This window comes from Hypanus sabinus, chromosome 9 (assembly GCF_030144855.1).
Source record: "Hypanus sabinus isolate sHypSab1 chromosome 9, sHypSab1.hap1, whole genome shotgun sequence".
NCBI classification, from domain to species: domain Eukaryota; kingdom Metazoa; phylum Chordata; class Chondrichthyes; order Myliobatiformes; family Dasyatidae; genus Hypanus; species Hypanus sabinus.
The window spans coordinates 153,577,398-153,593,276 of NC_082714.1; the positions used below are offsets into that span (position 1 = coordinate 153,577,398).

The 15,879-nt window shown below is 44.3% G+C and overlaps 1 protein-coding gene across 3 annotated transcripts in view; it reads left to right on the forward strand.

The window, feature by feature from the left end:
• The window catches only part of plcg1 (phospholipase C, gamma 1), a 193,499-nt gene extending 181,711 nt beyond the window's left edge, over nucleotides 1–11,788 (forward strand). For 2 of the 3 annotated variants that reach the window (XM_059980816.1, XM_059980818.1), the window contains 5 exons: nucleotides 10–124; nucleotides 3,688–3,849; nucleotides 6,214–6,308; nucleotides 7,379–7,560; nucleotides 11,280–11,788. In XM_059980816.1, the coding sequence (XP_059836799.1) occupies nucleotides 10–124; nucleotides 3,688–3,849; nucleotides 6,214–6,308; nucleotides 7,379–7,560; nucleotides 11,280–11,319 (594 nt within the window). In that variant the 3' untranslated portion in view covers nucleotides 11,320–11,788. The remainder of the gene's footprint in view (nucleotides 1–9; nucleotides 125–3,687; nucleotides 3,850–6,213; nucleotides 6,309–7,378; nucleotides 7,561–11,279) is intronic. The other variant, XM_059980817.1, reaches the window with a different exon arrangement.
• Nucleotides 11,789–15,879: the final 4,091 nt, after the last annotated feature.

Genomic DNA, 15,879 nt, shown 5'->3' on the forward strand with positions numbered 1-15,879 from the left:
CTGCTCCAGGTCCTGGGGGCTCGTCACCTCCCGAAGAACGGCAGAGGGATTACCTGCCCGTTTGTAGAGGTTGAGGTGTGCGGAGCTGAATATGACAACTGCAAGTACAAGACTGAAATTGTAGGTAAGACTGCCTTCGTAGTGTCCCAAGATGGCTGTACTGTTGCCCCAGTCCCCATTGTAACTTTCTCCATGATGAAGTCAAACAGGTTTTTATTTTGTGTCCATTCCAGCCTTCAGGGCGTAAGTGCCAAGACTTTGACAAGAATTCCCTCAGATTTGTTTCTATGATTTGCCCAGATTGTGATTACCCTTACAATTATAGAAGGATTAGTACACCTGGCTGTTTGAATACCCTTTTTAGTACATTGTTTGTCAGTCTCTGTCTGTGTGTAGTTTTCCGTTGTTTCAGTTGTATTTCTCTGTGCTACTGTAAATGCTTGCAAGAAGATGAATCTCATGGTTACTTAGTGGCCACTTTATTAGGTGTCTCCTGTGCCTTTGTTATGTTCCTCCTGTACCTACTGAAGTGGCCCCTCTGTGTCTTCTGATGCTCTAGCCCAGGGGTCGGCAACGTTTACCACTAAAAGAGCCAATATGGACCCATTTCCCACAGAAAAGAAAACACGGGGAGCCACAAAATGAAATAACACTGCATACAACGGGTTTTTTTTTTGCCTTTATGCTATGTATAAACAAACTATAATGTGTTGCATTTTTGAAATTGATGAACTCCTGCAGAGAAAACGAAATTACATTTCTGCATGCAACAAAAACATTTTGAACTCCGAAAAAAAGACGTTGGGTTGAAGGTTACTACATAGTTAGCCTACCTTGGATCGAAGAATTAAAAGAATGCGCGCACTGGCGGGTGTCAGGCATTGGCAGTTGTGATGTATATTAATAGCGATAAAAAACACGTTGTAGCGGTGTAGCGCTACACGCAGCGCTAAAATAAAGACTGCAGTCAAAGGTAACTTTATTCGAACTAAACAGCCTTGCTTTAAAGCCTCGCTCAACCCGTCCCCGTGGGCGCGGATGCTCCAAAAGACACGTACTCACAAACCCCCGTAGGCTATCTCCCTTAGTCGGAACGGTGGCTAATTGTGAGCCGGTTCGGATGTGCCAGGAAACGGTGTCTCCGCAAAGTTTTCATATTGTACAAGATCACCATAATCTTCAAATTTCGAATTACATTTCAAAAGCTAACAAACCACGGGGAGCCGCATCACAGAGATCAAAGAGCCGCATGTGGCTCTGGAGCCGCAGGTTGCCGACCTCTGCTCTAGCCCATCCACTTCAAGGTTCGAAGTATGCGTTCAGAGATGCTTTTCTGCACACGACTATTGTAACACATGGTTATTTGAGTTACTGTCACCTTGAGCCAGTCTGACCATTCTCCCCTGACATTTTCACCCACAGAACTCTCACTCACTGGATGTGTATTTTGTTTTCATACCATTCTGTGTAAACTCAAGAGACTGTTGTGTGTGAATTATCTTAAGAGATCAGCAGTTCCTGAGATACTCGAACTACACCACCTGGTGCCAACAGTCATTCCATGGTCAAAGTCACTTAGATCACATTTCTTCCCCATTCTGACGTTTGGTCTGAACGACGACTGACCCTCTTGACCATGTCTGCATGCTTTTACGCATTGGGTTGCAGCTACACAATTGGCTGATTAAGTGTTTTCATTAACAATAAGGTGTATCTAATGAAGTGGCCACTGAAAATAATTTTATTTTGAACTTTTGGACTCTTAGCATTTAACATGATCATAGGGGATCTCCTACATTAGCTTTGTGAACCTTGACTGTCCTGCTTATTTAGAAATCTGTCAATTTTTGCTGATGATCTCAGTGAGTACTTCTTCAGACATCTGAAGTAAGAGAATTCCAAAGATTCTCCACCCTCTGAGTGAAATATGGAAGCATAGGAAACCTACAGCACAATACAGGCCCTTCGGCCCACAGAGCTGTGCCGAACATGCCCCTACCTTAGAACTACCTAGGCTTTACCCATAACCCTCTATTTTTCTAAGCTTCAAGTAGCCATCCAGGAGTCTCTTAAAAGACCCTATTGTATCCGCCTCCACCACTGCTGCAGGCAGCCCATTCCACACACTCACCACTCTCTGAGTTAAAAACGTACCCCTGACATCCCCTCTGTACCTACTTCCAAACACCTTAAAACTATGCCCTCTTGTGCTAGTCATTTCAGCCCTGGGGAAAAGCCTCTGACTATCCACACGATCAATGCCTCTCATTATCTTGTACACCTCTATCAGTTCACCTCTCATCCTCCATTGCTCCAAGGAGAAAAGGCTGAGCTCACTCAACCTATTCTCATAAGGCATGCTCCCCAATCCAGGCAACATCCTTGTAAATCTCCTCTGCACCCTTTGTATAGTTTCCATGTCCTTCCTGTAGTGAGGTGACCAGAATTGAGCACGGTACTCCAAGTGGGGTCTGACCAGGGTCCTATATAGCTGCAACAGTACCTCTCGGGTCTCAAGTCTCGGTGAAGGGTCTCAACCCAAAGCTTTCATTACTCCCCTACAGATGCTGAGTCACTTCCGCTATGCCATGTGTGTCCTTAGACAAGGAGATTACCACTTGACTTTATTTTTCTTTTATGGAGTGGATGGAATATAATTACTTGTGTATACACCATAAGACATAAGAGCAGAATTAAGCCATTCAGTCCATCGAGTTTGCACCACCATTCCATTATGGCTAATTTAGTTTCCCTTTCAACCCCATTTGCTTGACTTCTCCCTGTAACCTTTGACGCCCTTACTAGTCACGAACCTGTCAACCTCCATTTTAAATGCCTTGGCCTGCACAGCTGCCTGTGAGAATAAATTCCACAGATTCATTACCCTCTGGCTAAAGAAATTCTCCTCAGTTCTGCTCGAAAGGGACGTCTGAGGCCGTGTTCTGTGGTCCTAGACTTGCCCAGTATAGAAAACGTCCTTGTCATGTCCACTCTTCCGAGGCCTTTCAGTGTTCAACAGATTTCAAGATCCCCACCCCCATTCTTCTAGACACCAATGAGTTCAGGCCCAGAGCCACCAAACGCTCCTCATAGATTAACCCTTTAATTCCTGGAATTATTCTTGTGAACCTCCTCTGGACCCTCTCCAATGTTTCATGGATGTCTGTGAAGAGTAAGAGTTTCAGGTTCTATACTGTATACATTCTGTGATATTAAATGGAACCATTGACCCATCATTTCTTAAATAAGTGGCCCAAAACACTTATACACTGTACCTTGAGCAATTGAACACATCCCATTTACAGGAGCTAATCAGGATGCGACTCAAAACCACGTTAAGAGGTTTTTGAAAAGACGGCCCAAAGCTTGCTCAAGGATGTGGGCTTCAAGAAACATCTTCAGAATCAGATTTATTATTACTGACATACCATGTGATGTGAAATCTGTTGCTTTGTAGCAACAGAATAGTGCAATGACATAAAATTCTGTAAGTTACAAAACAAGTAAGTTTAGAAGGGGAGTTCTAGAGCTTGGGCCTCAGGTAAGTAAGACTTGGCCACCAGTGATGGGCGAAAGGAGGCTGCCGATCCCCAAGAGGCCACGATCGGGCTTGCTGAGGTCTCTGCCCCTATTTCCCACTCAGTAAAATGTGGCCGTCTCTAACGTTTCTGTGTCACTCCCTCACAGCGGTGAATGGACTCAATCCTACGTGGACAGCCAAACCATTTTCCATCAACATCAATAATCCCGAATTCAGCTTCTTGCGTTTTGTTGTTTACGAGGAGGATGTCTTCAGTGACCAGAACTTCTTGGCGGAGGCGACCTACCCTGTTAAAGCCATCAGGACAGGTAAATGAGCAATCACAGCCTTCCTCCACTTCTCATACGTCAGTGTTACCTCATCTCCATTCCATTCTGACAGTCTTTGCCTTTCCAAAAGTTGCTTTATTTCTTCTGCTGTTGCCTTTGTTCCTCTGCCCGGAGAAGCAATAGACTTTACCTCATTAAATATATGAGGCACAGTTAAATTTTTGCACAGGTTATGGGGAAGAGGCAGGCAGGCAAGTCCTTGGCCAAGTCAGACGTGGTCTTATTGAATGGCGGAGCAGGCTTGATAGGCCAAATGTCTACCACCTGCTCTTAGTATCTGATTTTTATAATGTTCATTCCTTCTTGACCACAGAATATACCAGTACAAAAACACACCAAGAACTCCCCATTTCTACTAATCCAACACCTTACTTACTGCCCATTATGCCACTGGCATTTAGGGCAGCAATGAAGGTCCCCTATCTCTGGCAGTACTCCGGGTTTCCTTCATCATGTCAGTAGCTACCTCTTTGCATTGCTGTCAGTCATACAAGTCCGGGGTGGGGAGTCTCGGGAATATCATCACACTCAGAAGAGTTCTTCATTACGGTTTCTGGAACAATTTTGTTTTACCAGTCAGGGTTCAATCCAGGAACCTGGAGGAGTGGTGGGTCACTCTTAGTCTGACCTCCACCGTTTGACTTGCTTGGTTTGAGTGACCCGACCAAGAGCCAGTCTATCAAGCCCCGACTCCAGCCAACATAGCTCTCTGGATCATTGAGGCACGCAAGCCTCCAAGACCAATGAAGGGCCGTGGTCCTCTTGGAGGAATCCTACAACAATCCCATTTTAACCTGCCCGCACTCCCATCAGCGTCCCTACAGATTCGATCACTCACCTACACATCAATGGCAATTTGCAGCGGCCAGATACCCAACTAGACAGCTCATCCTCGGGATGTGAGAATACCTGAACATCTCACGTGGTCACAGGGAGAACCTGTAAACTCTATGCAAGCAATACCAGGGGTCGGGATTCCTGGAGTTCCTGAAGTTACACTCTGTTCGTTTCTTTAGGCACCTCCTGTACCTAATAAAGTGGCCACTGAGTGTATGTTCATGGTCTTCTGCTGCTGAAGTCCATCCACTTCGAGGCTTGATACGTTGTGCATGAGATACATCCCTACCAAAGGAGGTCCAAGGCGCTCCTTCCCTCTGCTGGTCTGCAGCTCACTGTTGAGTAGGCGTAGCACCTAATTAAGCCCCCCGATCAGGGTCATTTGAAGCCGTGGGAGCAGATGGTGGATGGTCATATGAGCAGCCGGTGCTTGTCACAAGTCCTGGTTATGCGACCACTGACACCAGGCAGACAATCTCTGAAGATTATTGATAATAGTTGAGTGTATGAGGCACCACATGCAAAATGCTGGGGGAACACAGCAGACCAGGCAGCGTCTATGGAAAAGGAGTAAACAGTCGATATTTCGGGCTGAGACTCTTTGGCAGGACACATTTTACTCTTTTCCACTGAGTTCCTCCAGCATTTTGTGTGTGTTGCTTGGATTTCCAGCTTCTGCAGGAGATTTTCTCTTGTTTGTGAGTGTATAGGCAGGTAGAATTCCACCATTGCATTAAGTTGCGTTTATTGCACTTTCTATCTGCAATTTTCCACAAGCCTCTCTGACTAACCTCCATGTCCCTTTCATGGCTTCATTTTTATCGCAACGAAGAACAGTTCACCTGATCTTTATTATCTGGACCCAGCTCATCGAAAGAGCCGGGAGGAAGGTGCGTCCAGACCTTTACTTCCTCGGGATGTTCAGCTGGTCACCGAACACAGGAACAGATGTTGAAATACGTTGTGTTTTTGTGTCGAAATATCCTGACTGGTTGCATCGTAGTGGCTACTGCACAGGGATTTAAGAAGCTGTATGGGAGAGTGGATTCTGCCCAATACAGCAGGGGCACATCCTTTGCCACCATTGGTTATAACTACAGGAGGCACTGCCTCAAGAGGGCAACATTTACTTCTTTATTTAGAGGTACAGTGCACAACAAGCCCAGCAGGCTGTGCCGTACACAGCAATTTAACCCTAGCCGAATGACAGGACAATGTACGATGACCAATTAACCTACTTTGGATTGTGAGAGGAATCCCACACGGTCGTGGGGAGGGGGTGATGTAGAATTGGACTCCAACCGCCAACACCCTGAGCTGTAACAGCGCTACGCTAAGCGCCACACTACCCTGGCGCCCTGTAAGATCGCTTTCCAAAGATCCCCATGTAGTTTCCACCCTGTTACCCAGTCTGTGTACTTGCCCATTCTCTCTCCTCCCCCCCCCACCCCACCCATTGCACTGTTTTCCTTTCCAGCTCTGACTGTGCCTCTTACGCTGCCTCAGGTTACCGATCGGTGCCGCTGAAGAACAGCTACAGCGAGGACCTCGAATTGGCGGCATTGTTGATTCACCTGGAGATCTTGGAGTCCACAATAAAGGTAAAGCAAATTTGAATCAGACCCAGTGTGTCTCGTGTGAAATAGAATTTAGGTGTCAGGGTGTAAAACTCCAGTAACCTGTAATTTTTGTGGTGACAGGTTAACAGGGTTTATTGAACTTTTATTTTTCCCTAGTGCCTTAGTACTATATATTTTAAAATCTAACACAATCGTATAATCATTCAGTGAGCTGAGAGAGGGATCCTGAGAGTAAGTTTCATAAGACCTAGCAGCCAGTGTTAGGCCATTTGGCCCATCAAGCCCATTTGACCTTGGTGGGTTTCTTTTTCCCACTTTACCCCATTCTCCTGCCTTCTTTCCATAAGCTTCGACTCCCTGACTATTCAAGAACTTATCAATCTCCACTTTAAACGAATCTGCAGATTTGCCATCCTCTGGCTGAAGAAATTCCTCCTCATCTCTGACGTCCTTTTACTCTGGTTCTGGACACATCCTCTCCACGTCCACTCTGGGTCAGAAGTGTGGGCTGAAATACTTGACATAGTCCTGCCCAAACGTTCCAGAACTACGGTGTTCCCAACTCGATCCCGGCACTAGCCACTCACCTGGCACAAATTCCCAGTAGGTGGATCTGTGGATAACAAGGATTAGTGTGTGGGTTTATTTAAAGATAGAATGTGGAACAGGCCCTTCCAGCCCAACAAGCCACAGCGCCCAGTAATCCCTGATTTAACACTAGATTAATCACAGGACAATTTACAATGACCAATTAACCTACTAACTGGCACATCTTTGGACTGTGGGACGAAACTGGAGCTGCTGGAGGAAACCCACTTGATCACGGGGAGAACGTACAAACTTTTTTTTATATATACAAACAGCACTGGAATTGAACTTTGAAATCTGGAACATCTTGAGCTGTAATTACGTTGTGCTAACCACTGTTACCATGGCGCCCACATCATGAGTGAACCAGCTGCCAAACTAGGATATCCAACCAATTCAATGCCAGATTACTGGAATAAAAATGACCTCTGTCCTGAGTCAGAGCTCATTGTGTTATAGAAGTTCCATCCCCTCCCCGTCATGTTTTGGTCCTCTTCACCCAGGAGAACGGCGATGCTGTTCTGTCCGTGGTGAACTCATCGCTGCGGGATCGTGGCGCCGACCGCTCCAGCCAGGGGCAGGCCTACAGGGGCCGAGAGGGGTCGTTCGACGCCCGGTACCAGCAGGACGACTTGCGGTCTTTCCAGGAGCAGCACGTGGAGCACGCCGAGAGCAGGGAACGGAGGTAAAAGCTGTTACGCTAGGAGCCCTGAGGTGGATCCGTAAAGATGATGAACTCTGTTCATCTGAGTCAGGCCAGGTTTGGAGAATGGTGACAACTCCACCTAACTGACCTGGCATAGTCACCACTGCTCCCTCGTCCTCTCCCCACCCATATTTCACTTTTTAATGTATGTAATTTCTCTTTGTATGCTTCCGTTGAATCTCCCTCACCCACACTTTTGGGAGGGGATTTCCAAATCTCTGCTTAAGATTTCTCTTCATCTCCCTCCTGTTGTCTTTAGTGAATCACCATTCAGTCATGTCTATTGTCTCTCTGTCCATTCTTACCAGAGGAAGCAGATTTTTCCCCTCCATCTATGTTAGCAAAAGCTGGCAGGTGGTGTAGTGGCCTCAGCACCGGATTTCGAGGCGAGTGGTCCCGGGTTTGAATTGGGCCGGCTCCTTGCACGCTTTCCATCCGTGCTGGGTTGAGTATCGAGCTGGCAACTCTGCCTCATACAAGCAGACAAATGCTAAAGAAACGGCAAGGTTGCTGCCCAATGTACCGCAAGGCACGGGGAGGAACAACAAAACATTATCAAAAGCTCTCAATTTTGAATCCTTCTCTAGAATAATGATGAAAGCGACAATAATGTCTATTCAGATACCGTCCTATAAATAGAGAAAACATTTCCAGATAACATTGCCAAAAGCAAATTGAATCACATCAAGAGATGTTGGGGCAAATGGCCAATAACCTGGTCAGAGGAGGCAGATTCCTAAAGGAGAATGAAAGACAGAGAGGAGTATGGAAGCAATTCTAAAGTTGGCAACTGAAGGCAAAGGTCTTACTTTTGGAGACCGAGTTAGAGGGCATTCAAGAAAGCAGATATTTACAAAAAAAAAGGACTGGTGATAGAAGAGACTTAAAGTGCTGGAATCTGGAGCAATAATTTGCTGGAACAACACATAAACACAAGTGGAAATCCAGAATAACACACAAAATGCTGGAGGAACTTGGCAGGTCAGGCAACATCTATGGAGGGGAATAAACAGTTGACATTTTGGTCTGAGACCCTTCATCTGGAAGAAGCCAGAATAAGGTGGGTGGGAGGGGAAGGAGTACAAGTTGGCAGGTGAGGGGGAAGATGCGATGAAGTGAGAATTTGGGAGGCAGTAAGCAGAAGGAAGGGGCTGAAGGAGAAATCTGTTAGGTGAGGAGAGTGGACCATGGAAGAAAGGGAAAGAGGTGATGAAGGAAGTTGTAAGAGGGGGAGCTGGAATGGGGACTGGAAAAAGAGAGGAAGAGGAGATTGGGGTAAGGTACCATAAGTTAGAGAAATCATGTCATCAGGCTATCCAGATGGAATGAGGCTCAATAGATCACACAGGAGGGAAAAGCACAGTCAATGGTTTGGGTTGAGGCCCTTCTCCAGGACTGGAACGAAAGAGGAGAGATGGCCAGTACAAAAGGGTGCAGGGAGGAGTGGATTGAGAGCTGGTGGGAGATAGGTAGGACCGTTTGACCAGGGCTTGTAGGCAGATGAGAGAGGGGGGAGAGTGGGAATGAGGCGAGAAGCTGGGAGGTGATAGAAGTGCCAAAGGATGAAGGAGGTGGAATCTGATAGGATGGTGGATTGTGGAAGAAAGGGAAGGAGGTAAGGAGAGGAACCAAGGGGAGAAATGTGGGGGAGATTAGCTGATCCAAAGGATGATGGCGGAGAAAGAGAAAAGGGTCTGGGAGTAAATAAAAGTGCTCTGAGAAAATTAAACTGAATTTTGAAGAAAATTAGATTTACGTGGCACACTAGAGAATGAGGGGAGATGTTATGAGAGGTATAGATGGTGAATGCATGTAGGCTTTTTCCCGTTAGGGAAGAGGTGTCATTGGTTTAGGGTGAAAGGTGAAATATTTGTGGGCAATCTGAAGGAGAACTTCTTCACTCAGGGTGACGCGAGTGTGGAGTGAGCTGCCAGCAGAAATGACAGATGTTGGTTCACTTGTAACCTTTTTAAAGAAAGTTTGGATAGCTATATAGATGAGAGGTTAATGGAAGGCCAAGATCTGGGAGCAGGTGACTAGGCAGAAGATTAAGCCAGCATGGACTAGATGGGCTGAAGGCCCTGTTTTTCTGCTGTAGTATTCTTTGACTCTGTGAAAGGGGATTTCCCTATATAATGCATTTGGTCCATTGAGTCTGCTTCACTTATGTTCCCTCTCAACACCTTTCTCTTGCCTTCTCCCTGTAAACTTTGACACACTTACTGATCAAGAACCTTCAACCTCTGCTTTAAATATACCCAATGACTTGGCCTCCACCACTGTGGCAATGAATTCCACAGATTCTGCAGCCTCTGGCTGAGGAAATTCCTCCTCATTTGAGGTACCATTTGTGAAAAGAGAAACAGGATTCACAGTTTCAAGACTTCTGTTTCAAGTAGCCAACACCTGTGAATTTTTGAATTTTGACTCGTGTTTTTCTGAACAATGCCCTTACAACTTTTCTCCCAGGTGTTGCTTCCAGCAGCATCCAGGGAATTAAGGTTTAATTCCTGGAGGCAGAGTAGCCCAGAGGTGAAATATGGAGTTGTTAATGGGAGGACAGTGAAAACGAGTTAATGTATCCTTCATTTTAAAGTTAGAAGAAAGGTTGCTTCATTTGTCACTGTTCATCAATAATAAACAATTCTAGAATTTTCTTGAACAAACTTTGTGATAGATTTTTTCCAGAATATGACCTTCTCTGTGTGCACACTGCATTATATCCATCCATTTTGGTAGACCCTTCAGTGTACTATCACAATTGTAATCTAATTATCAATATCTTACTGAAATATTGCATCAATCCCATGTGCACTTTATTTTTCTGATGGTGTACACCAAAGCAGTCTTATTTGCGTAGGACTATTGTTTGAGTGTAGGTTGATGGGATTAGGCAGAAGGTTGGGTTGGCGTAGACTGGATGGGCTCAAGGGCTTGTTTCTGTGCTGTAGCAATTTATGACTAGATGACCTGAAATGCCAACTGTCTATTTCTCCCCAAAGGTGCTATCTGACCCACTGAGTTCCACCAGCATTTGGAGTCCGCTGTTGCTCTGGATTCTAGCATCTGAAGTCTTCTGTGTTCCCATATTTTCCTGTTTGTTTTCAGTATATGGTGGTCCATGTTCTGTTAAATTGCAGTTGAATGTTCTAATATTTTAAACCAGGTTAAACTCCCCTAGAGTCATTGTGCAATTAGAAACAGCAGAAGACATTATTATGAATATTAGTTTTTATTTATGTACTCTTAGAGTGGAAAGTAGTGAACTGTGCAGAATAAATTAATCCCATGAAGAGTAAGCACAAAAAATAGAAAACCTTCTGTTAGTTATATATGTAAATCTGAGTGAAGTTGGTTGGGATATGTCTATATTTATGTCTGTGTGTATGCATATGTTACATTGTTTATATTTATTGTGGCTTATATATTCTTATTGTCTGCATTCATTGTTATTGTTTGAGTCTAAAGCTTTAGAAATTTCATTGTTCCTTTGATAAGAACATAAAATTCATGGATGTGAAAGGTGATGCAGCCCACCCAGTATATCCTCACTGCAGTTATATCAATGTTCCTGCCATCCCATCTGGTAGATTATTTCAGACACATGTAACCCTTTACCTAAGAATGTTCTGTCATACTTCACCATTTAATTCATATAATCTCTAATGCCTGTCTTTAATCACATTTTTTTCTCCCAGGCTGTTGAGGAGGACTAGGGTAAGTGGAGACAACAGATGAAACCTGTCGGATGCGGTCCGTGTGGATGCCCTACCAGTTCTAGGGATGTGGACTGCTGCAATTTGGTTTCTATGGAAACTCTTGCTGCTCGGGCCTATTTCAGGCAGCTTCTTCAGTACGAGTCGTAGCCCTTGCGTTCACAGGAAAGTACATTTCAACATCAGAACAGCTGACTTTTATTTTAACAGGTTGATGAAACATAGTTTTGAAGAGATGAAAAAGAGGATAATTACCTCAGCGGAGACTGGAAGTATTCACTATTGTGTTTTTAAAATGTGCGACCAAGTCAGTCATTCGTGAGCCTCTGCTTATTAAACTGTGAGAACTGTTCTTAATTAAAGAACAGAGCAAATATATAGTGTGTGCCTGTGTAAGTTCCTTGTAACATAATGGTAAGAATGCCTTTTACCCAGAGGCATAATACACCGTGAAGTAGAATGTGTTTAATAAAGACTTGTCTGTGATGTAAGTACTTGTCCTGTGCAGTCTATTCAGAAGCCATTGGTTTTCTTATTCGGAGGCTGTTGGGGTATTCCTTTCAGTGGGGGAAAAAAAAGTGTTTGTCATAGGTTGTTGCAGCCACATGTATTCGTGAAGAAATGTTAAATGATACACCAGCCAACTGTCGTGAGTGGCCATTACCAAGCACAGTGGTACCACAGACTGTCGAGTAAGGGGCTGCTTTCAAGAGAAGTGCCTCACCCTTGAAGCCCAGAAAGGAAAGTCTGATGGTCAGGGAAAATTCCCACATGGAAATGTCTGCCATTTTGTTATGCAGTAGCAGTACGGTGTGATAGAGAGGAAAACTGAATTACAGTATGTATATAAATTAAATACAAAAATAAAATATTTTTAAAGTAGAGTGAGCTAGCATTCATGGGTTCAATATCCATTCAGAAATCAAATGGCAGAAGCTGTGCCTCAATCATCGAGTGTGTCCCTTCAGGCTCCTGTACCTCTTTCCTGATGGTAGCAATGAGAACAAGGCATAACCTGGGTGATGGAGAGGGTGGGGCCCTTAATGATGGATGTCACCTCTGAGGCATTGCTACTTGAAGATGTCCTGGATACTTTGGAGGCCAGTGCCCATGATGGAGCTAAGTTTACAACTCCCTGCACCTTATTTCAATCCCCCTAAAACCAAAACCAGACAGTGTTGCTGCCAGTTAGAATGCTGTCCACAGTACATCTGTAGAAATTTGCAAGTGATTTTGCAGGGAACTCCATGTACTCATTGTAATGCATTGAATTGGATAGCACAGCAACAAGCCTTTCAGCCCATCATCACCATCAAGTATCCATGGAAACCAAGCTCATCTACCCCGGCACTCAGTCTGTAGCCTTCTATGCTGTGATAATTCAAGTTCCTATCTAGATACATGCGTTTCCAGGTAATGTACAGGATTTTACAGATGTCCATTGTTTGGAAAATACACAAAATTCACTCTATATGGTAACTGCACCTCCACCATATTAGCAGTGAATGGGTTCAACAAAAGCACATAGGACTGACTACCAAAAGTAGAGAGAGAGAGCACGAGGAAACTAATTTGTTCATAGGAACAAATATTTTGTAACTTCAAAACTTTGAACTAATACAAAGAGATGGAGAGAAATAAAAAGAAAAGGGATTGAAGTAGATCCAGAGAGAGAAATAGACTCAGGAGTCCAAAATGCAGGTCGAACTTGGAGTTTACTTCTAACTAGGTATCATGTGGTAGCATGATTATGTGTTTCTATATACAACCTGTAATTGTTTAAACAAACAAAAACGCTTAATCAATATGCAGATACAAGGTTACTCAAATATTATTGAAGTGTTAAATACACAATGAAATGTTGGCACATACATCAGACTTTTGAAATTAATAATACTATTGGAACTTGTTTGTAGGGGTGGCCCTGAATTGGGAATTCATAAGAGGATTAAATGTTGTGAAAGCCCTTGCCTCCACCATCCGTTTGGTCAGTACAATGCAGATTTTGGCCCCACTCTGGGTGAAACAATCATTCCTCTGATCCCCTTCTAAGCCACTTAGCTTTTAGGTTGAACCTGTGTTCTCTGCCTTTTGACATTACCATCATGGGAAAAGCCCACCACTTATCGAATCCCTCTATTTATGTGGCTCGGGAGGAGGAATGGTTGACAATAGCACATATCTCAATGTAATGGGAATTTACAAAGATTCAGCATGATATCTAAATTTGACAAACTTCTATAGTAGTGGAAACTTCTATAGTATGTAGTGGAAAGTATATTCACTGGCTGCATTACAGTCAGCTATGGAAACACTAATGCCCTTGAAAGAAATACAAGAAGTAGTGGATTTGGCCCAGTCCATCATGGGTAAACTGAGCATATCTACACAGGGTGTTGTCACAGGAAAGCAGCATCTATCATCAGGGACCCCCACCATCCAGGCCATGCTGTCCTCTCACTGCTGCCATCAGGAAGGAGGTACAGGAGCCTCAGGACCCACACCATCAGGTTCAGGAAAAGTTATTACCCCTCAAACATCAGACTCCTGAAGCAGGGTGGGGGGGGCAACTTCATTCAACTTCACTTGCCCCTTCTCTGTAATGTTCCCACAACCAATGGACTAACTTATTATTTCTTTCCTGTATTTGCACAGTTTGTTTTCTGCACACTGGTTGAACACCCAAGTTGGTGCAGTCTTATGGTTACTATTATGGATTTATTGAGTATGCTCACAAGAAAATTAATCTGAGGGTTGTATGTGATGACATATGTAATTAGATTTTTAAAAAATCTACTTTGAACTCTGATCTTTGAAATAGAATTTTAGTCAAAACCAGGCAGTAATGGTGGGCTGATACTAACATAGCACGTAGAACAGTACACCACAGCACAGGCCTTTCGGTCCAGTGTTGAGCTGACTTTATAACCTCTCCCAGATCATTCTTACTCTTGCCTCCTACATAGCTCTCCAGGATTCTGTACAATTTTTAAATTTCTTTTATTTATCGAGATACAGTATGGAATATGCCCTTCTGACCTTTTCCAGCTGTTGTCCCCAGCAATCCTCCATTTTATTCCTATTCCAATCACAGGACAATTTACAGTGACCGATTAACCTATTAACTAGAAACCAGAACACCTGGAGGAAACCCACAAGGAGGATGTACAAACTCCTTACAGGCAGCGGCGAGAATTAAACTTGGGTCACCTAAACTGTAACACATTGTGCTAACCACTACACGACCATGCTACCCAAGGTGATGTTGAGGTGATAAACTCAGGAGTAGCTCCCGAGTTCTTCAGGGCTGAAGAAGGAATCTGATAAGAAGAAAACCTCTGGTTCCCCCTCTTCCTTCCACAGTCCACTCTCCTCTCCTATCAGATTCCTTCATCTTCAGCTCTTTACCTCTTCCACCTATCACCTCCCAGCTTCTTAATTCCTCTCCCCACCCACTTTTTTCGCCTCACCTTGCTTCTGCCATCACTTGCCAGATTGTATTCTTTAACCACCCCCCCCCCCCACTACTTATTCAGGTTTTTGCCTCCTTCCTTCCCAGTCCTGAAGGATGGTCTTGGCCTAAAATGTCAACCTTTTATTCCCCTCTATTGATGTTGCCTAGGCTGCCAAGTTACTCCAGTAACTTAGGTTCTGTAGATGCTGGAAATCTTCAGCAGCACATGTTCAGGAACATTGGAGGTAATTGGTATGGATGAAACCTTCAGTAAAGGATGGGATGAACTGAGGTGGAGAGAAGTGGGAACTGCCATAAGAACATAAGAAATAGGAGCAGGAGACGGCCATCCGGCCCATCGAGCCTGCCCCACCATTCAATAAGATCATGGCTGATCTGTCCGTAAACTCAGCTCCATCTACCTGCCTTTTCCCCATAACTCTTAATTCCCCTACTACGTAAAAATCTATTTATCAGTGTCTTAAATATATCTAGTGAAGAAGCCTCAACTGCTTCCCTGGGCAGAGAATTCCACAGATTCACCACTCTCTGGGAAAAACAGTTCCTCCTCATCTCTGCCCTAAATCTTCTCCCCTGAATCTTGAGGTAGTGTCCCCTAGTTCTAGTCTTACCTACCAATGGAAACAACTTTCCTACTTTTATCTATCCCTTTCAAAATTTTGTATGTTTCTATAAGATCCCCTCTCATTCTTCTGAACTCCAGAGAGTATAGTCCCAGGCGATTCAATCTCCCCTCATAGGTTAACCCCTTTATCCCCAGAATCAACCTGGTGAACCTCCTCTATACTGCCTCCAAACCCAGTATATCCTCCCTCAAGTATGGAGACCAGAAATGCACACAGTACTCCAGGTGCGGCCTCACCCGTACCCTGTATAGTTGCAGCATGACCTCCCTGCTCTTGAATTCAATCCCTTTGGCAATGAAGGCCAAATTTCTGTCAGTCATACTGATGGCAGGTATGTTGCCGGGTGAATGTCAGTGTCAGATATCTGTGCGCTACTGGGGGACTACTGGTCTTCTACATAGTCCACAAAAGCCTGCTGTGCTTTCAGTGAATGAAACCTGTCAAATATTGAAAGGCCTAGATAGAGCAGACATGGAGAGGA